Below are 20,842 nucleotides of genomic sequence, written 5' to 3'. Positions count from 1 at the left end.
TTACCACTCCTTGTGGCTCTGGTTTCACATTAAAATCTTTGCATGGAGGTTTTTATTGTGAAACAGCCCGCAGTGTTTCTTCTTCTTCTGTTTTTACTGCATTTTATGGAACAGATAAAATCAAGCAAATGGTTCATTTTAAAAGTTTGTCACAGATTTATTTATTTGAATGTGGACTGGCAGAGGTCAGAGGTCACTCAGTACAGAAACAAACATCAGATTTTGTTTAGTTTTTATCATGGAAAAGCTTCCAACAGCTGATTCTTAATAATCTGAACGTGTTTTTATTACTTCTGTTAAAACAACTCACATTTCCTGTTTGTCTCCTCAGCTGTTTCTGCTCTGACAATAAAAACTGTCACAGCTGTTCGTTTATGTGAAGGAAAACAGATGTTTTTGTTCCAGTTTTCTTTTTGTTTTAGTTTTTGTGATGTCACAGCACAGGCTCCGCCTCCACTGGTGGGCGAGGCTAATTGGAGCATCAGCAGGAGGTGGAGGTGGGGCTTAATGCTTCCTCCCAGATACAATGACGAGAGAGAGGGAGATAAAACTGACGATGTGTTCAGGTGCTTCTTACAGAGGCAAAGAAAGTCTGCTAACAGTTTCATTAGCTGCTGAACATTAAATGTTGCTGAATTTATAGCAATTAAATGTTTTATTTTGAAAATCATGTCTGGATTTGTTTTATTTTTGGCCAAAAACATAATTTTTATCCAGATTCACAAATTCAGCCAGAAAATGTTATTTTTGCTCATCAAACCTTCTCTTTCTTGGATCACATGACTGACACGAAGCAGCCTGATTGGACAGATGTTTCCATTCAGTGTCAATTGATTATTATCAAATATAATTTTTAGATTCAAAAATTACACTTTTTATATTTTAAAAAAGAAATACATAAAATCTAAAATTGCACATCCTGGATCTGTAGAATTTCAATCACAGTTTTTCACACTGAAGTATTAATCTGCTGATAAAGTCAAAATATTTTAGCCTTTCTTTGCCTCCATACATCACGTATGTTTCTGTGCAAAGCCTCAGTTTCAGGCTTCATGAGGAGCACCTGAACCCACCTTGACACAAGTCTCTGGTGTGCAGTGGATTGAAGAACCAAATGACGTCTTTTAAACTCAGATTTATTTGCTATAAAAATTATGGTGGCTCCAAAGAACAAAACAAAACAAAAAAAGGAGAAACATGCAATGGTCATTACTTATTTTTGTCAGTGAATATTTTCCATCACAGGAATTGAACGCTGCAGCAAATCCAAACTCAAAAAACAGAAACATTACGACTCCAGATTTTAAAAATAAAACCAGAGTAAAAGGTAAAAATGTATTAATTTGTTGCTGGTTTTGTCCTTAAGAGCCACCGTACAAAAAATGTCAGAATTTAATGTTTTCATTTCAGATTTCAGCTTCGGTTGAGACTCCAGGACCTGGTTTTTCATCTTCTGCTCTCATCAAACTTTCAAGGACATCATGTTTACAGTTGCTGTTTTCCAGGACTTTTTCTGTACTTTCCAGGTTTTCCAGGGCAGAGATTGTTTGTGCTGCGGAGCGCTCACTCCTACAGATCAACCCTGGACCCTGGAAACACTGTCACAGATTGTTGTCCTCACATCTCTCCCTCCCTCTCTTCCTCCCTCCCGTCTGCCACCTGTCCTCCCTCTTCAGTTATCCTCTGTCTCCCCCTGGTGGTGGTCTTCAGTTCCTGCGCTGCTCCTGGTCTTTCCTCCGTTGTTTCTCTTTCTGTTTCTCCAGTTTGTCCAGAGCTTTTCTCTCCTTCTCTGCTGCAGTGTGGATGTCTTTGATGCGACGCTTCAGGGCACTGCGATCGGATGAACTGAGCACGCCCAGACCCTGCAGAGGACGAGGAGGTCAGAGGTCAGACTGAGATCATTCTCTTATACTTTCATTATCATTGGACTGCTCTGCAAAAAGTCTAAAAAACATACATCATAATGTGTTTGTGTTAGTTTGATCAGGAATAGTGTGCTACGTCTTTAAGTAATGATCTTAGTAACCATGACAACATAAATTGTGAAAAACTGCGAAAACTTTCCAGTGAAATATCAATGGGAAAACGATCAAACCCACTCCTCTTTGGAGCCACATTATTTCATCGTACTTTCACATAGAAACGTGGTTGAAACTTTAAACAGGTCACAAGACTTGAGACATTTTTGGGTTAAATCTTCATGTTGATAGCTGTTATAGTTTTTATAAAATCACAGTTTAAGTTTATGTTTTTCATTTTTTACAGTGTCAGAGTTTATAATGGGTGTGTATTGTGTGGAATGTTCAGGGTTAGACTGTGTGACATCATCACTCTAACTGCCACCTCTGAACATTTTACCATAAAAATCTGATTCAAACCTCTTTTAATTCCCACAGTTTCCAACCTACACAGACACTTTCTATATGAAGACGTAGAGAAATGTGTCCTCTCTCACCCAGTGTGACTCCCATTGTCACATGACTCACAGTTTGTGAATAAATCTCCTCCAAACACAGAGAGCTCTGACCCACAGTCCCATAGACTGCCATGTTAAACTGAGCTCTGAAGTTCTTGTTAAAACAGAGATGAGGTTTTAAAACTGTGATGGAGCCTAAACCGTAAACAGGACGTCCACATATAAAACATCAGAGTCTTCACTGAAGCTCTGTGCAGCTCACACTGAAGAAATATTAAAGATAGGACTTATAGTTTTTGAGCTGTGAGGGTATGATGAGAAGTTTTTGTCTCATGAGGTGACCTGGGGTTACAGTGTCTAACTCTGACTCTGGATTTGAACCCTCAACCTCCGTCTGCTCAGGGGACCTTCATCATCCTCATCCTCACCTTCAGCTTGCTGCCGTCCATCTGCAGCAGCTGCTCTCCATCGATGTCTCTCGCACTGAATTCTGGGACGTACTGCTCCATGTTGAGTCCTCGGAGCCACTGACAGACCTGCTGAGTCGTCCAGGAGGAGACGACGGAGGAGGAGGGCTCGTCACCGGGCTGAGGGGGAGAAGACAGTACTACAGTACTACTCTGATACTCTGTTACACACCAACATATACTCCAAATATTAAAAGTAAAAGTACTCAGTATGGATCAGTGATTAATCAGTTAATTAATCAGTGATTTATACAGTGTGTGTGTGTGTTACCTCGTCAGAGGACTGGGACAGGGTGTGGTAGGGATGGGAGGATCTGGAGGAGGAGGAGTCGACAGGAGGAGAGGTGGAGGAGGAGGTGTGAGGGGGAGAGAACTCCTCACTGAGAGCCGACTCCTGGAGGAGGGAGGGAGGGAGAGAGGGGGAGAGAGGGAGGGAGAGAGAGAGAGGAGGTTGGTGTGATTGTCTCATGTTGAAGCAGTTTCTCCAGCAGGAGGCGCTGATGAGTGGCTTTGACCCTGTTAACGCTCAGATCTGTTTTCCAGGTCTGTGGGTAGTTTCTTCAGCGTTTATTTAATTCCCCTGATCATTGATCATTGATACTGTGTGATTATCACAAACACACAAACACACACACACACACACACAGACAGTGCAGCCATTATCACTCTGTGATGGACGTTTAATGGAGCTCTGTCCTCTGAGCTTTAATGGAGGAGAGAGAGAATGGACAGAGGACTTAAATGAATCTGACGAGTGTGTTCATGTACACAACACACACAACACACAACACACACACACACACACACACACCACATACACACACACGCACACAACATGCAACATACACACACACACACTTCCCACAGGCTACAACAGCAGAAAATTTATCACCAACCACTAAACAAACCACAGCTGTGTGTGTGTGTTGCTGAAGCTGCTGGACCATAACTCACTGTAACACCATGGCAACGGAGAATCCTGCTCTCTGATTGGCCGGCAGGTGAATCTCTGAATAAAAATGTTGCTGTTGAGAGGCTTTTAATTTGAAAGGGCCTCACAGGAAGGTGTAGTTGGTGGGTGAGGAGGAGCTGGGTTTGTTGTGTACCTGGGAGTGAGACTTGCGGGGTCTCGGGGAGCTCAGCGGGGGGATTTTGGGGGAGCAGGGGGGAGTCCCGGAGGAGGACAGCGATCCCCGTCCCTCGGTGAACCAGGAGAAGGAGACAAAGGATCCGGAGGAGCGGGACGGACTCTCAGACGGCTCCCTGACGACAGAGGACAGAGTCAGGACGTTTAGTTATCAGTTCTGTTAAATGTGGAGGTTTTTAAATGGAGGTTTTGAATGTGATGGACCCACCTGCTGCCCACAGAGAGCCTGTTGGATTTATCCTTCCTCACCCTGATGTATGAACGCCTCAGAGTCACCCTGAGACACAGAGACAATATCACTGACGTCAACATGTCCCAACAATCTGCCTCTTCAGTCTGAAAATCCTGTTTCCAGATCCAACTTCTCCAAAAAACTATTCAGTATTCCTGCCAGTCCTGTTACTCTCTCCAGTCCAGTAGGTGGCAGTGTAGGATGTGTTTACCATCGTCATTAAAAACCCAGAGAACAACTATTCAGTCTCATTCTACGGCTTTATCGTGACAAGAAAGAGGAAATGGCTGCAGCTGATAAACACATGATGCTAATGTGGATGCTAATGTTAGCTAGCTAACCTAGCTAATGTGCTAATGTGCTATGGCTTTTACATCCAGTAAAACCAACAAGAAACAGTATTTTTGTCTGTTCGATTTAACAAGCAGATTCTGATTCTGATTTTTATTTTTAGAAACAATTTTTTGTAGCAGATGTTGGAGCGTGATATTCTGATTATTCTAATGTGATTGATCACTGATCAGCCAATCACTGAATCAGACTCAACCTGAAACATTAGTTACTGAATAACTGAACTGATGAAATGTTCTCTCATGTCTTTGTTTCAGGATGTGACCACCTTCATTGTCTGAATCAACTTTATCGACAAGGTACGTCAACACAAACAGACGCTGACTCATAAACAAACATCATCACGTGTGTGTGTGTGTGTTTGTGTGTGTGTGTGTGTCTCACCCCAGGTCCAGGAAGCGTCTCTTGGTTTTCTTGTCGAAGACGACGGTCGGGCTGCTGGGATCAGCTGGACTGGTGTCCCTACTCGTATCAGACACCAACACTGACACACACACAGTCATTAGTATCCATATTATATGTATAACAGACGTCAGATCGTCAGATGTATTTCAGGTGTGTACAGGTGTGTACGGGTGTTTACCTTCGCTGTCGGGCCTCCTGTTCCTCCGTCCATAGACAGGTGAGCCGTCAGATGAGGGGCAGGATTTGGATGGCGAGCTGCTGGGCGTCACCAGAGCCTCCTGAGACGTGGCATTGGTCAGCTGGTGGTACCGCCCCCGCGGGGGAGCAGCCAATGATGCGCCTCCGTCCTCTGGAGAGCGACGCACCTGAGGGATCAAAGTGAAGCAGGTTTTCGTTCATGGTCTCATGTCTCTCGGTTGTGTGACCTGTCCTGAGCTCTGATTGGTCTCACCAGCGACGTGTCAAAGGAGAAGGCGGGGCTTCTAGCTGACAGCAGCGAATCAGGGGAGGGGGAGGAGCCTCGCATGGCCAGGTGGAGAGGTGAGCGGGCGGAGTGTAACGGACTGTCCTGTGACACAGCGTTGCCATGACAATGTAAACATCTTTAACATGACGACTTTAAACTTTGACATTAACCCAGAGTAACGTTCGTACCTTCCTGTCGAGGCTGTCGTCGCCCTCCGTCGAGCTCACGCTGTCACGGTAACGGGACCTGGAGGGGCGGTGCCGTCGGGCTTTGACGGACAGCTGGGCTCGGCCTTTCTGGATGCTGTTGTCCAGCAGCTCGGTCTCTGGGATCGCCTCGTTCAGGTCTGAGACAGGGACAGAGACCAGGACTCAGTCAGACCCCGACAGGTACATACACCCAAAGACCATGGATGAATGAATGAATGAATGGATGGATGGATGAATGAATGGATGAATGAATGAATGGATGAATGAATGGATGGATGGATGAATGAATGAATGAGTGAATGAATGAATGGGTGAAAGACTGAAGGCTGATGTTTATGCTGCAGGATCGTTTGTGATGTTTTCAACATAACAAGCTGCTCCTCCTCCTCCTCCTCCTCCCCCTCCCCCCTCCACTCACCCCATCAAATATTCAACATGCTGACCACACACACACACACACACACACACACACACACACACGTCCTTGTACACCTATCTTTGTGGGGACCGGTCATTCAGCTCTTGGTCTTGTGGGGACTGTGTCCTGCTGATTTGAGTTGTTGCTTTTTCACACCAGAAATGTTTCCAGTGATTTTTCAAACCTGAGAAATCTGTGATTTCATTCAAGGTAACGTTTCATTTAGTCGCCTGTAGATGGCATCACTTCCCATTTTGTTCATGTGTCAGAGTCTAATTTTTAAAATACACTTTTTAGATCTTGGTGGTTTTTAACCAGATGAGCAGCAGAAACTCTGATTTTTAACATGAAACTGTTTTTACTGGTTTTCATCAGCTGGTCTGTTTGTCTTTAAACGACGTCATTAAACTATTGTTTTAATTGAGTGACCTGTAGTGACAGAAAACTGTCTGTGTTTAATATTTTTAATATTTAATATTTAATTATTTAATTTCAAGAACTGTAAACAGAAGAACCAACAAACCTCTACTGACTGAGATCAGAACAGCTGATTCAGAAAATACATTCAAACAATAAAGAAACTCCACGTGTCAGACTGAATGAGGACTCGTGGTGTTTGAGACTCAGTTCAACACTAAATGTGAATAACTTTGGTTTTATACAGAGAAACACTAGAGCTTTGAAACTAAAACCCTTTTTCTTTTTGTCCATTTCTGCTCTGAGGTTTGTTTTCCAAACTACAGGGTGGGCCGAGGGTAAGAATCACAGAAAGTACAAACATTAAAAGAATTCTACATTTAGTAAAATATAAATCTGTAAACATCAATCTGACCTGAGAGGACGATAATGAAAGAAAGTTTTGTATAATTTGTACGATTTTATGTGTTTTTTTTTTTCTTAATACATTTTATCATTATCACTTGTTTATATTGTGTCATAATGATGATTTCTTCTCTCTGTTTGGACATGAACATGTATGTTAATGGTCTGTGTTGGACAGAAAGACTTCTCTCTCCTCCCCCACAGAGAGCAGACAGCAGTTTATTTCCCAGGGGAGAGATGGAGGGAGGGGGGGAGGGAGGGGAGCCTAAAAGGAGGGAGGAGGATGAGAAGAAGAAGGGAAGAGAGGAGGAGGAGGTTCTGGTGGTGAGACGTTATATTCCAGTGACACAGAGAGAAAACAGAGATTTAATGAATCAGGAGATGATGGAAGGATGGTGGAGAGAGGGAGGAGGGAGGTGGGGGAGGACTCAGAGGAGCAAATCATATTAGGGGGGGGAGGATGGAGAGACATTAGATGATATTAGAAACTGGAGGAAGGGAAGAAAAGAAGAGGGAGGAGGTGATGAGTGGAGATTCAGAAACATGTTTTTTTTATTATTCCCTTGATCACCTGAAAGAAATCGTAGATGGGTTTTCGTGTTAACGTCCCCGACAACCTCTGTAGTCTCATTTAGACACTCGTTAGCAACCGCCTTTTTTAAGACGCGTAAAAGCTTCAAACATCAGGAGTGGGGGATTTACTGACCCATTTTATGTCGGAGAATAAAACCTGAAAATGTCTTGAGCTTGTGTTAAAACTACAGACCTTATTTCAGACATTTAACCAGAAACATACTGACAACAGGAAGAGCTAACATGCTAACATGCTAACTGACTTCCTGGTTTTAGCAGCTCCTGGATGATACTGCGCTATGATTGGCTAGTCTGTGCTCGAGGGGCAGGACTTAGCAAAGGGCCAGTTTCAGTAGTAGTGTTGTGTTTGGGGGCCTAGTCTTTTCCACTTGTTTGTTATTATTCGTGTTGTGTTCATGTGTTGTCTGGTTAGTCAGGGATGGGGAGTTGTGTGTGTGAGACTCACCGAACACGTTGTCAGTGTCGTCGAGGCTGGCAGACATGGCTCAGCAGTTACTGTTCAGACAGAAAACAACAGGAAGTTACTACGGTGGCACAGGAGGGTCAAATCAACGGCACCATGAGGAGTTGAATCAAACACACTCAGAGGACGGGCGGTGTCTCAGTGATGCTGTTGCCCTGGTTTCCAAAATAACAACCAGAGACAAACCAGAAGATCATTTCACATCCCCACAGGTTCCCAAACTACCACAGCTCCCTCCTCCTCCCCCTCCTCCTCCCCCTCGGCCTCTCAGAGCCGTTGACCTCTGAAGAGCCTCGTTAAGGATTCAGCAGAAATCACAGAGCGAGTCCTGACACAGGAAGTCAGGAGGGAGACGACAGCGCTCAGCTGATCCTGTCGACCCACTTCCCTCCCTCCAGCTGCTGGTTTCTACTCGCCTCTATTAAAATCTCTTTCTACTGATGTAATAACAACGGCACTCAGAGGAAACAGCTTCTCGACTGAGTAGAAATGATCTCATCACATTGTCACATGACCTCGTCGGAGCGAGGTGTAGATCCTGACGTTAACTCGCTCTGTTCAGATCTCTAATCAAAGTTTGACAGTAAGAGACTGGGTTTCACTGTCAAGTATTTAAAAATTAAATAAAGTCAAACTACATTAGCTAACGTTAACATGCGCTAACATTAATGTTAGCTAATGTCAGCTCATGTTAATGTTAGCTAACATGAATTAAGCTAACATTAACATTAGCTAACATTTACATTAGCGTTAGCTAACAACGTTACTGGTCTTATGTTAAAAAATAATGTTATTGATACTTGATGTTAGATTTACATTAATGATCACCTCTGCAGTGATGTTATCTGTTGTCATGCACTAATAAAATTGATATAATTGATTGATATTGATATAAATTGATATTGTGGATAAATTAGTTTAGGTTAAAATATTTTCAGTTTGTTGAAATAAACAGTAATTCCCTGACTCCACTGTCAGTACTGTGGAGGGACGGTGGTGAGGATTCAGAGGTGACGTCAGGAAAAAAAGGAGTGGGCAGGTAGCCCAGGAAAAAGGCCATCTGCTGCCTCACCCGCTGCCTCACCCTGCAGACACTGAGAGAGCAGTAAACAGATGGACAGTGTGGACGTCCTGTACCAGACAAACAGAGACTGACGGGGAGACGAAACAATAAACCAATAAATCCAGAGAAAGAGAGAGAAGAGAGGAGGAGGAATAAAACACCAGACTCTGAGTTTCCACAAGTGTTCAACCTGCTGAAAACTCTGATGATCTGATCTGATTAAACCTGAGGCCTACGAACGGTACGACAGCGGTTCACATGTTGTTCAACTGTGTCGAAAAACGGACACTAATTCTGTCGGTTTCTGACGAATTTAAAGAGACTCGAATGACAAAATGTCAAACTGTGACTGTGACAGAGTCAGGGAGGTTTGTTCTCTGGATCCTTCATTTGTAATATGAGATGTAAGGACACAGGTAAAAGGTCATATCCACTGTTTGGATTTCCCAGTTTAGTAATATGAGGTTAGTTCAGTTTAGTGTCTAGTTTCTGTACAGTTCAGGTCATTACTGTCTTTCAGCAGCAGTTATGCTGCGTTCCATTTACATTGGAAATTAGACGTCAGAACTGAGTTGACGTCGGTCCAGTTGAGAAATCAGAGAAACATGGACGCTCAGAGGAAAGACTTAGTTTGGAGTTTAGACAACTTCACCTGAAGAACACCTGAGCTGTTAACACTTTCAAACCTGGAACATTAAACTATGAAGGTGAACTGATTCAGATGTATCTCAGACTAGCTGTTGTTAGCAACAGTTGCTAACAGCGCTCTACAAACAGCGTAGCAACATGTCCACAGATAAACCTGAACAGTTCTCTGTGTCTGACTGACTTCATGTAAACTAATGAGACTGAGCTGCTATAAACAGGAACATTAGCAGAGAATTCACTGCTGTTGATGTGAGGAGCAGCCATCTTGGATTCTGATGTCAGGGTCGTTCTGACTTCAGGAGGCGTTCAGGTTCAAACTTCTGACTAGGAACTCAGAAATTCAGACTTCAGAGAGGAACCTGAAGGCAGCATTAAAGCAGCCTCTCAGCTGTGTGTTAATCAGGACGTTACCGCTGGAGTTCACACAGTGACCTCACTTCATGGTACAAGCCTCTGCATGAACTCATGTTAGTACCAGGTGTAAACGTGTCCGTGCCACCTGACCTCTGACCCCTGACCTCTGACCTGACGAGGATGTAAAGACAGAAGTTCTGACAGATCCAGTTTGTTTGGTGTCGTCTGTTGTCTCGTGTTGTGTTGTTGTGTTGTGTAACAGTTGAAGGATGATTTTTGTGTTGCTTTGTGTCGTCTTGCTCTTCTCATCGTGTCACATGGTTTCACATTGTGTTGACTCATGTCTTGTGTTTCTTGTCATGTTGTGCTGTTTGGGTTGGTGTCATGTCACTCCAAGTTGTGTTCCTTTAATTCTGTCGTTAACGTGTGGTTTTGTTGTCAGGTCTCTCTTTGTGTTTCTACTCGTGTCACTTCACGTCGTCTCGTCTTGTTTTGTGTTATTTATCGTAATGTTGTGTTGGTTTGTGTCGTGTTGTCACTCCATGTTGTGTCATTTGTCATGTTAGATAATTCTGTTGTTTTGTGTCGTTGTTTCGTTTGGTGTGTTGTGTGTTGTGTATCTTTGTCTCGCATCATGTAACATCAGTTTGTGTTGCTGTGTTTAACATGCTGCTTTGTTGTCAAGTCTTTTGCTGGTCCATGTTTTGTATTGTGTGTTTGTGTCGTATTGTGTGTTGTACTTTGTAATGTGTGTGTTTGTCTCATGTCGTCATCTGTCTCTTTGTGTCATTTTGTTTTGTCTGTGTTTGGTGTTTTTTGTCGTGACTTCTGTCTTTTACTGTCGTGTTGGTTCTTTTATTGTCGCCTTGAGTCCTGTCACGTGTTTAATGTCATGTTGTGTCGTCTCGTGTGTTGTCGTGTTGTGTTGTTGTGTGTCGTGTCCACTCAGCTGCACAGAGCAACAATCACACCTTCTTCTAAAACCAGCATCAGATTGATGCGTTCACTGCCACTCAGACTGGGTGGAGATGGTCTCACACACACACACACTCACACACTCACACACACACACACACACACACACACACTCAGATCTAATGAGACAAACACATTGACAACAAAGCACAGCTCATTCCCAGAAGACTGAAGCTCCAACAGGAAAATGCACCGTCAGACCGAGACGGAGGGGAGGAGGGGGAGGGGAGGGGTGAGGAGGGGTGAGGGTGTTTGACAGAAGAAAAGATGGTGGATAAAAAAGATGAAAGCAGTGATGACAGAGATGTACAGAGAGAGGAAGATGAGGGGGAGAACATGATGACAAACAGAGAGCTGGAGGGGGAGACGAACTGAAACACAGGCAGGTAAACAAACAAACAAACAAACAGATAAACTCACCTTTCTCTCTCCCTCTCTCCCTCTGACGGTTGTCATGGCACGTCACCCCCTCTCTCTCTCCCTCTCTCTCTCCCTCCACCTCCCCCACCAGCCAGCCGGCGAGGACCACGACTCCCAGGGTTCTGTGGGACTCGGCTCCAGGCCGGGCGACGGTCCGGGCCGCGGCTGGAGGATTGTGGGCGCTGTAGTTTCCTCTCCCAGGACTCCGAGGGGCTCGGCTCGTCTCTCAGGCTCGGCTGAAGAACGTCGGCTGACGGCTTGAGGCAGAGAGGGAGGATGCTGGATCAACGCTACTCAGCAGAATACTGCAGCCTCCATCTGAGACAGCAGCACCGAGGACAGCTGAGACAGACTGAGAGAGGAGGAGGAGGAGGAGGAGGGAGGAGGAGGGTGTGAATGTGCAGGGAGGAGAGAGAGAGAGAGAGAGAGAGAGAGAGAGAGAGAGAGAGAGAGAAGAGGATGAAGGGAGGGAAGACAGTGGAGGAAAATCACATGATGCATTCAAGAAACATAGATACATGAAATAATGACCTGACAATCATTCAGAACAATAAATAAATGAATTAAAAAATAAAAATGATTAAACAGAGAGATATATTTTAAATGATTTTTTGGAGAATCACATGATATATAGATAACTGATGAGGATCAGAGACACAGACGGAGTTAATGAGAAATACAGAGGCGACACGTGTCTCAACTTATATCGTCTGTTTACGGTTTACTTTTCTACCGCGATATTTTTGGTTCCCACCTATAATGTAGTCCTCTGACGGGCGGAACTAATCGCGCCGGTCAATTTTTCCGCCCGTAATTAATTAAATAAACACCCTGCAGAGCAACGCGCCAAGGAGACCAAAAATATAAAACAATTGAATGAACAAAGACGACGTGTTTAAGACTTAACACACCAGGTGCGTTTGGTTCCAGTGAATTTTTTGTTCTGTAAATAAGTTTAATAATTTTATGAACATGTTATATTTCTGTTTTTATTTGATTTATTTAAAATGAATCATTTACATATGGTGTGTGAGTGTGGTGTGGTTAGCTTTTGCTAGTGCTACATGCTATCTTGTGTTCAGCTACAGGGATATGAATTGTAAATATAAGAAGGATGTTATTTAGTCTTTTTATTTTAATCTTTCAGCTCTGACCCTGTTTTTAACTCTGACCTTGTGTCTGTTCCTGGATGAAGCCTCAACGAGTCCTTGAACCCAACAGGTCTGGAGATGGACTCTGAGTCTCTGAGACACTGATAGTGCCTGATGTTATTTATTTAGATTTATGTTATTTATTCAAAGTGATTTTAATAGACCAGTAACTGTTTCATAGAGAATACATAAGATGTCAGTTAAAACTAGCCAGCAGCTACGCTAGCATTGTTTAAGAGCTAATATTACTCAGCAGCTAAGCTAGCACTGATCAGCAGCTAACATGACTCCCCCACCCCTCAGCACTATGGACTGAATTCTTAAATTTATCCTTGCATTCACTCTATTTATTTATTACTCAACATTTTCTTATCAGCTGCATGTGAGTGCTTGATTGATGTTTTTTTATGGAACAGATTGATGTTTTATGGATAGGACTTTCAATTTCGTTGTACTGGTTTTACCTTGTGTGATGAAAAAGATTCCATTCTATTCTATTCTAACATCCACGAAGAGGTAACTCTAATAGCTGTGGTCAAATGTCATGTCTTTAATTTTCTTGTTAGTGTAAAAATCTATAATTATTATTATTACTGTTATTATCATTCAGATCAATGTTTATTCAGTAATCTCTGCTGCTTTAAGACATAAAAGACTAAAACATGAGACGCAGTGATGCTGAAGCTTTTTATTGCAGAGAAAGAATCAGAAACTAGTAAAATTAAAAACCTGCAGCAGAGTACGGAGCTCTGACTGCTAACAGTATTTCTGCTGGTACCTTTACTGGTGCCACAGTATCTGAACTGTAAGACTGAAATCAGAAACAGGAAGGAGTCGGGTTCATCACTGAGCTGCTGAGATTCTTCACAGTCACAGCTCTGTCTTTTTACCAAATCCTCTCACCACGTTCTTCCTCTCTGCAGGAGTCAGCTTCAGGTTCCCTCCGATCACCAGGAAGCCCTGCAGCGCACAACACAGTACCAGGTAGTACCAGGCAGTAACAGGCAGTACCAGGTAGAACCAGGTAACAGGTAGTACCAGGCAGTAACAGGCAGTACCAGGTAGAACCAGGTAACAGGTAGTACCAGGCAGTAACAGGTAGTAAACAGGTAGTACGGGTAGTAACAGGTAGTAAAAGTCAGTAACAGGTAGTATGGGTAGTAACAAGTGGTAACAGGTAGTACCAGGTAGTACATGTAGTACCAGGTAGTAGAGATAGTAACAAACAATAGTGACAATCTGAACAGACTCACATTTTGATAGTCGATGTTTCCCTGAGTGAGGAAGACTCCTTTTGGAAGAGGGACCACTAATCCTTCATCAAAGTAGCCTAAACACACACACACACAATAATCCATATTTATAGTTTTATATTTTCATATGCTCATATGAACATAAAAATATATATTTATATGTGTGTGTGTGTGTTTATATATATGTGTCGGTGCTTATGCATCAGATCATCTGTGATCTTTCTGTTGAGGCCGATGTTAACAAGTGGCGCCTGCACAGAAACAACACACACCATTCTTCTTATTATTATTATTATTATAACTGAGATGTTTTTTTATTTATTCCATCAGTGTTTTTCGTACCACAAGTTTTCCCCCAAATGTTTGAGGTTGGACTTTACACCTGAAATAGTAAAGGTTTCATATGAATGATATTAGAGCTTGTACAGCACTACACAGCAGTATACTGTGCTGCAGAGTGTGAGGATGTGTCTGTGTTTTTACTTGGCATCTTTAGAGAGAAGATCCAGATGTTTTCCTCTGATATTGACCTTCAGATCAACCTGACAGGTCTGCAGGAGACAGAGTTTGAGTTAAAAACAGGAGGAATCTGAATGAGGTTCTGCAGACTCTGTTTTCTCTGGTTTCAAAGTGGAACTTTTATGTGGAGGTTTATTCTGGATGGACATCAGCAGATCTGTGCTGTTACCATGAAAGTATAATAGGACTGTGTGTGTGTGTTTACCAAAGGAAGAGGTGTTAGACGTTGTTTAACTAGAGATTGTGCTCTGGCCTTCACGTAGACGGTGAGTCCGCTTTGACGGATGCTGACAATCGGAGGCTTAGTGAGCTTCACTTTCACAGGACCCTGCAGTTGTTACAGAGACACAACATCAGCAGCAGGAACACCACAGGTGTGTTTAATAACTGTTTGTTCATAAACATACACATATATACAGTGTCCCCAGGAAGTATTCAGACCTTCACTTATGTTGAAGATTTGATTAAATGGATAAAACAGACCTTTGTTCCCACCACTGTACTTTCAGTAACTCATACTGACAAAGGGAAAACATGTTTTTAGAAAGTTCTAAAGTAATTTCCTGAAGTGTTCAGACTCTTTTCTTTGGCTCCAAACTCTGGTCAGGTGCTTTCTGTTTGCTACCATTCCTACAGTGAAGCATGGTGGTGGCAGGATCAGACTGTGGGTCAGGTTTCTCAGCAGCAGAGACAGGGAAACTGGTCAGAACTGACCAGACCAGACTTAGACCTGGAGTCTGTAACTGCTGCCAAAGAGGCTTCTACAAAGTCCTGAATGAAGGGTCTGAATACTTAAATAAATTAGAGATTTCAGGTTTTGCAAATTCAAAATGTACTAAAATATCTAATAAATGTTCCTTGTCACTTTGTAATTATGAGTTATTGATTGTAGACGTATGAGCAAACATGAAAGTTTTATCATTTATTAATTAAATCTACAACAAAATAGAGTGAATACTTTTTGAAACCAGTGTTCACCAAATTACCACAAAGAGACAAATCACCACATGTCTTGCTCCTTTGTAGTACGAGGTGGTGGCCTGTTGCCTCATAACTACTTCATGATAATCACAACATCCCAGTTGTGTCTCTGTCCTGATGATTAATCTACAGGACAGGACTTTAAAAGATAATGTTTGACAGAACCAGGTTCTAGTTTTTCTACTTACCACAGGAAGTCCCACAGTTTCCAGAATACGATTTGTTGATGGATCTATCTGTTGAGGAGATCAGAGACGGTGATAAAGTCAGATGGAGGCTGTGATTATGACTGTTTATTACTGGGACCAGGATGATCTGTATTTTGCTTCATTTATACTGCATCAAATTCAGATGACTTGCATTTCAGAACCTTTAGAACAGGTTTGTATGTGGGCTGTTGAGCCTGCAGGGAAGGCTTTGTCTGCCAGCTTCACCTGTGGTCATGAGGTTTGGGAGAATTAAACTGTGGATACAAGTATCTGAAAGGAGTTTTCTCTGTAGGGTGTCTGGGCTCAGTCTTAGAGATAGGGTGAGAAGCTTGGACATCCAGAGTCACTGGACGGAACCGATCAGGATCCTCCTGGGTGTGTTTGTTGGGTAGGAGATCCCAGGTTTATGGCTTTGTCCAGACTGCCAGTACAGACTCGTTTTTTGGCATCCAGATTGTTTTTTAAAAGTCTGGACAAAAAAACACTGCCTGAAATTGAATCCAAACCACATGTGGAGGTGGTTTGGAATGCAACTGGGTTTCTCTTTCTGGACGCTCAAATCAGATTTCAAAGTATCTTCAGTGTCACAATGCGACACACAACAAAGTGAAATTCAGAGTGACAGAATCCATGCTGCATCTTGCAGGGTGCTGTGGAGAACAACATGAAGAACAAACTGAAGTAAACTGACTGCGAGACCTTTTGAGGGAAGGCCTTTGTGCAGACAAAGGAAGAAACCTACTGGAACAAGACAATTGGAAAGCTGCGTCACTGGTCACTGACGCCTACATTGTTGGTTGGTGACTTCCTGTAGAACTGATTTTAGGAGCAAATCTGATTTGTCTGCAATCTAAACAAAGCCCACATATCATGTTCTGGGAAACTGGGATTCTCCAGGAGGAGATGGAAACACTGCTGGGCAGAAAGACGTCTGGACTACCTGTGTGAACCTTCTGCCAGTGCAGCCTGACTCTGGATGAACAGCAGAACATGTATGGAAATGGAACCAGTGTCAACTAACTCAGGGATATATGGGTGTTTTTTTTCTCTGTAGTTTAAAGTTTTGAATGGGCAAAATCCTATCCAAAAGCCAAATGTTTTTCATCCTGTTTTTAAAGTTTTCAGGTGGTAGATGGTAGAGTTTGACTATAACAAAAGTCGACCATAACAGCACAATAACTCTTACTGAACACTGATTTCAGAGGTCAGCTGGGTTATTCCTGCATTAAGAGTTTAGATCAGACCTACAGAAACTACAGGCTCAGAGGTTATGCTGCAGACTATGTCGTAGCTGAGGTGTTCGGGGCTACGGCGGTAGGGCCTCCTTGCTCCTGTTGGTGGTGAGGTTTGTGGTGGTGGTGGTGGTGAGAGTAAAGACAACGTGAGGGAAGTAAAAGACTCTCAGTATCTGTATGAATGAATCAACACAGAGATCAATGCTCTCTATGAATGAATGAATCAACACAGACTGAGGTGCTGTATGAATGAATATCAAGATCGACACCATCTATGAATGAATGAACACAGAGGTTGACACTGTATGAATGAATGAATGCAAACACAGAATGACGCTCTATATGAATACATGAATGAACATAAACATGAATCCTTATGAGTAACAGACTGTGTGGTGAATAAATTGTAGTGGTGTTTGAAGGTTCTGGTTTCAGGTGTTCTCACCTGTGGAATCTGGAGTTTAAGGGGTCCTGATCTGTAGAGCGACATGGCGGCACTGTTGAAGACGAACTCAGAGATGCCCACATAAGCCATTTTGTAATTTTCTTTGAAAACTGGTTCTGTGCCTGTTTTTATTGACTTGATGTCCATAGTCACCCCCTGCCTGAACACCAAACCCTGAAACACACACATCACTTTAATACAGTTACAGATTATCAGCAGTGGAGGACGAACTCTCTTCTTTACAGTCATGTTAATAACTGAACTCCGGGTTGATTTTCACAGTGTGCAGGTAGGACCTGGTGTTCAGAGGTGGTGTAACTCACTCTAAAAGGCACATCGAGGCTGAAGAAGGTCGTTCTGATATCTCCGCTCAGAGAGTAGTCGATGTAGTAGCCATCATGCAGTTTCAGTGTCGTGCTGACACCCGCCAACATGGTGTTAATATTAGGCAGGATGATCCTCTGAATGGCAGAACAGAGCTGCAGACAGAGTGGTAAACGTTGGTCTCAGACTGCAGGCGTGTCTCTACCTGCTGTTTTAGTTCAAGTGAGGAAGAAAAGAGATGTGACAAACCCTGGTGTTGAAGAGGTAGTGGGCAAGTGGTCTGAGTAAGTCCCAGATAGGCCTGAAAAACAAACAACCAAAATCAGATCTTACCTGATCATATCAATCAATCATCAATAACACATGATAACAGAATTAAAATAAAAGAATTTGGTTTTATGGGAGCTGACATAATTTCTCCACTATGGTCCAGACTCACTCTGGAGCCGTAACAGTGGATGGATGGATTGTGCTGAAATGTGGGTCAGATGTTCATGTTCCTCTCAGGATGAACTGTAATAACTTCTTCTCTAGTGTCGCCATCTGGTCACATTTTAATTTGTCCGATACTTTGGTCTACGATGAAATACCTGCAGAGCTAAAGTCACTCCCCTTGGCCTCAGATTTACAGATTTTTATTGCCTCCATCTTAGAATCTAAATAATGAAATCCTAATAACAGGAAGTCACATTTCATCTGTGTTTTGTGTTAAACTACAGGAAGCTGTTTGGAGCCAAAGACTGAGTTTAGTTTAGTTTTTGGATGAACCGCAGCAGCGGGCCAGGCCTTTAAACTCAAATGTCCGTAACTGAGTGAGTGATGATAGAGTTACACCATTGGTCAGGCAGCTGTTGGACTTTTCAGTCTTGTTTAGTATCTAGTGTTTTTTTTAGATGTAGTCAGGTCAGACTGAAAATGATCTAAACTTTGATGGTACAAACCTGATTAAATAAAGTTTACATAAATAATCAGTCTGACACTTGAGGTAGTTATCTCCACCACATCTTACCCTGTAACCTGGCATCCCTGCCTGTAGCCCTGGGAACCCTTGAACACCAACATTAAATCTGGTCTTAATCTAGACGCATGTAGTTTTGTTTTACCCCAGAATGCCGCTGTGCCTCATGTGGATGTGATCAGCTCTGATATGACAGTAGGGTATTGCGACATTCAGGCGACCGTTTCCCTTTCGATACGGGTTCACTCCGATCGTGGCGCTCACACCTTCTCCCCCAAAGACCACTCTCCTTGTGTCAACTCTGCGACAGAAAAGACATTAAATACAGTTTGAAGGAAAAAGTGATGTTGCTGTTTTACATAAAGTAGAAATGATAGTAAGTTACTTTTTTCTGACATATGAAGTTTGTAGTTTGACACTAAAGGAAACTGAAATGCTGAAATCAGCGTTCATTTGTATCAGCAAAAAGAACAGAAGATACAGAAGATAACACAGTTATCTAAGTTAAGTTTTAGTGAGAGGCCAAAGTCAAATTCTGTTTCTGTGGCAGGCTGTTAGTTTGTTAGAAAGTCAAAGGAAAACTAAATCACACTGGAGGAGAGATCTTTTTCTGACTGAGGAGGTTTTAAAGCAAAAGGAAAGTTTTGATGCAATGTGGATCTTTAGGAACATCTTTATACATACTTGAACTTAGTCCATAATATGTGCACAGCAATGGATCGTTCAAGCTCCACTTTGAAGTACAGGTTCCTGATTGTAAAATGGAGACCAGAATTTTTTTGGAAACGAAGAACCATCTGACCTGGATCTGCATGAAGATGAGTTATTGTCAACCTGAGAGGAGGAGATGACGGAAGAAACTGAGGGATCAAACACATGATGAATTCTGTTTGTAGCCCCCCAGTGTGTTCCTTTTCACCGATTGTCTCTCTGTGCCACCATTTTCGTTCAGTCAGATCTTCAGGCACAAAAAACACTTTTTCTACTGTAAATGCAAAGTGATGGAGATTTAATCTACAGAAGACAAGGAAGTGATCAGCCTTTAGAAATCAACTGCAACTAAACACAGAGGATAACAAAGAAGTTATTTTACCTTTTGATGGTTGCACTCAGGAACCCCCACTTCCATGGGAAGTCAGGAAGAGGTCTGTTAACCACCTCCTCCACAAACGCCAGACCAACATCCTTCACTGAAAACAAAGTACAAATACTGCCAGTACTTCCTTTGTGAACAAATATAGAATCTTGAAAGCAGCTTTTTAAAGTTGCAATAATAAATAAATAATTCCAATGAAACTTGAAAAAATAATGATGACGCTTTGTTTCTCTGTCATGGTGAAACAAAGATGTGTAACTCTCATATTAAACTGAACTGTTGTATCAGTCAGAGAAAATGTCACCTTCAGGATCACCGTATGTTTCAACTCTTAAGAGTTTTGGCAGCGTTATAAATGAATGAATGAATGATCTTACAAACATTCTGCGCTTTGTCTGTGACTCGCACTTTGAGGCCAGTGGGATTGGCGGCAGCAATGGTGGGAAACAGGAAGATCAAGAAGAGGAGGGAAAACACACAGGAGGCCATCCTGAGATAAAGACGTCAAACACAAGACACAGACAACACCTGACGTGTTCAGTGTCAACAGCTCTCTCATTCGAGGGTTTAATAAAGGCCTTAAGGGTTTTATCTTTGACCAAGTCTTCAGTGAGTTTTATTTATCCTGAGTAGTTTGCTGTACAACTAGATGATGTGTTTCACTGTTGAAGTATTTGGTGCAGTACAGCAGCAGCTCTGTGTCCAAGACAAAATACTTTCTCATCTCATGATCATAAGCTTTCTAATTCATAAAACAGTGAACAGATAACAATCATTTTCCTTACATATATTTTTCTGAAATAAATCAGTATTGCCATGATGATAACCATTATGGTTATTATCATATTTTAGAACTGATTTTATAATAAACACTGTAAAATGGTTCCATGTTTTATTATTTATGTGTAAAATATACAGAACCTCATGTTCACTCATCAGTTTAACAGAAGAAGAAGAAGTGTTACCTGTGGTTTGTGTGTCTCCTGAAGCCGATCACAACTTCTACAATCTCACTGCTACTTATGTACGATTCATTATGCAAATCATGACACTCCACCTTTAAGAGTCCATTTGACTAAATATGGACACAGTGTCTGTAAACTAGCAGCTGTTGGTTTAATGCTTTAAGATGAACATGAGTGTGGTGTAGTTACACAATGACAGAGCTGCATATGTAGAGTTATAAGTATTAATGTCACAGTTTGTATTTCACCTTCCGTT

The 20,842-nt window shown here is 42.4% G+C and overlaps 2 protein-coding genes across 2 annotated transcripts; both read right to left on the bottom strand.

The window, feature by feature from the left end:
• Positions 1–132: 132 nt before the first annotated feature.
• samd14 (sterile alpha motif domain containing 14) lies at positions 133–12,001 on the bottom strand. The gene is made up of 11 exons (XM_018661414.2): positions 11,451–12,001; positions 7,973–8,022; positions 5,673–5,830; positions 5,470–5,586; positions 5,197–5,383; positions 4,998–5,097; positions 4,239–4,307; positions 3,990–4,146; positions 3,155–3,277; positions 2,845–3,003; positions 133–1,862 (listed from the first exon to the last, which is right to left on the bottom strand). Exons 2-11 carry the CDS (start codon positions 8,007–8,009, stop codon positions 1,707–1,709), a joined length of 1,263 nt encoding a protein of 420 aa, XP_018516930.1. The 5' UTR covers positions 8,010–8,022; positions 11,451–12,001; the 3' UTR covers positions 133–1,706.
• A 1,273-nt stretch (positions 12,002–13,274) lies between these two features.
• LOC108873248 (phospholipid transfer protein) lies at positions 13,275–20,620 on the bottom strand. Its single transcript, XM_018661415.2, has 15 exons — positions 20,587–20,620; positions 19,999–20,111; positions 19,619–19,715; positions 19,210–19,359; positions 18,671–18,826; positions 17,817–17,868; positions 17,567–17,722; positions 17,244–17,417; positions 15,543–15,590; positions 14,579–14,701; positions 14,338–14,405; positions 14,197–14,236; positions 14,054–14,105; positions 13,855–13,931; positions 13,275–13,561 (listed from the first exon to the last, which is right to left on the bottom strand). The coding sequence occupies exons 2-15, from the start codon at positions 20,108–20,110 to the stop codon at positions 13,472–13,474; spliced, it is 1,395 nt and encodes a 464-aa protein (XP_018516931.2). The 5' UTR covers position 20,111; positions 20,587–20,620; the 3' UTR covers positions 13,275–13,471.
• Between the last annotated feature and the right edge of the window lie 222 nt (positions 20,621–20,842).

This window comes from Lates calcarifer, unplaced genomic scaffold (genome assembly GCF_001640805.2).
Source record: "Lates calcarifer isolate ASB-BC8 unplaced genomic scaffold, TLL_Latcal_v3 _unitig_5006_quiver_581, whole genome shotgun sequence".
NCBI lineage: Eukaryota > Metazoa > Chordata > Actinopteri > Centropomidae > Lates > Lates calcarifer.
This window is presented reverse-complemented; position numbering and strand designations above follow the sequence as displayed.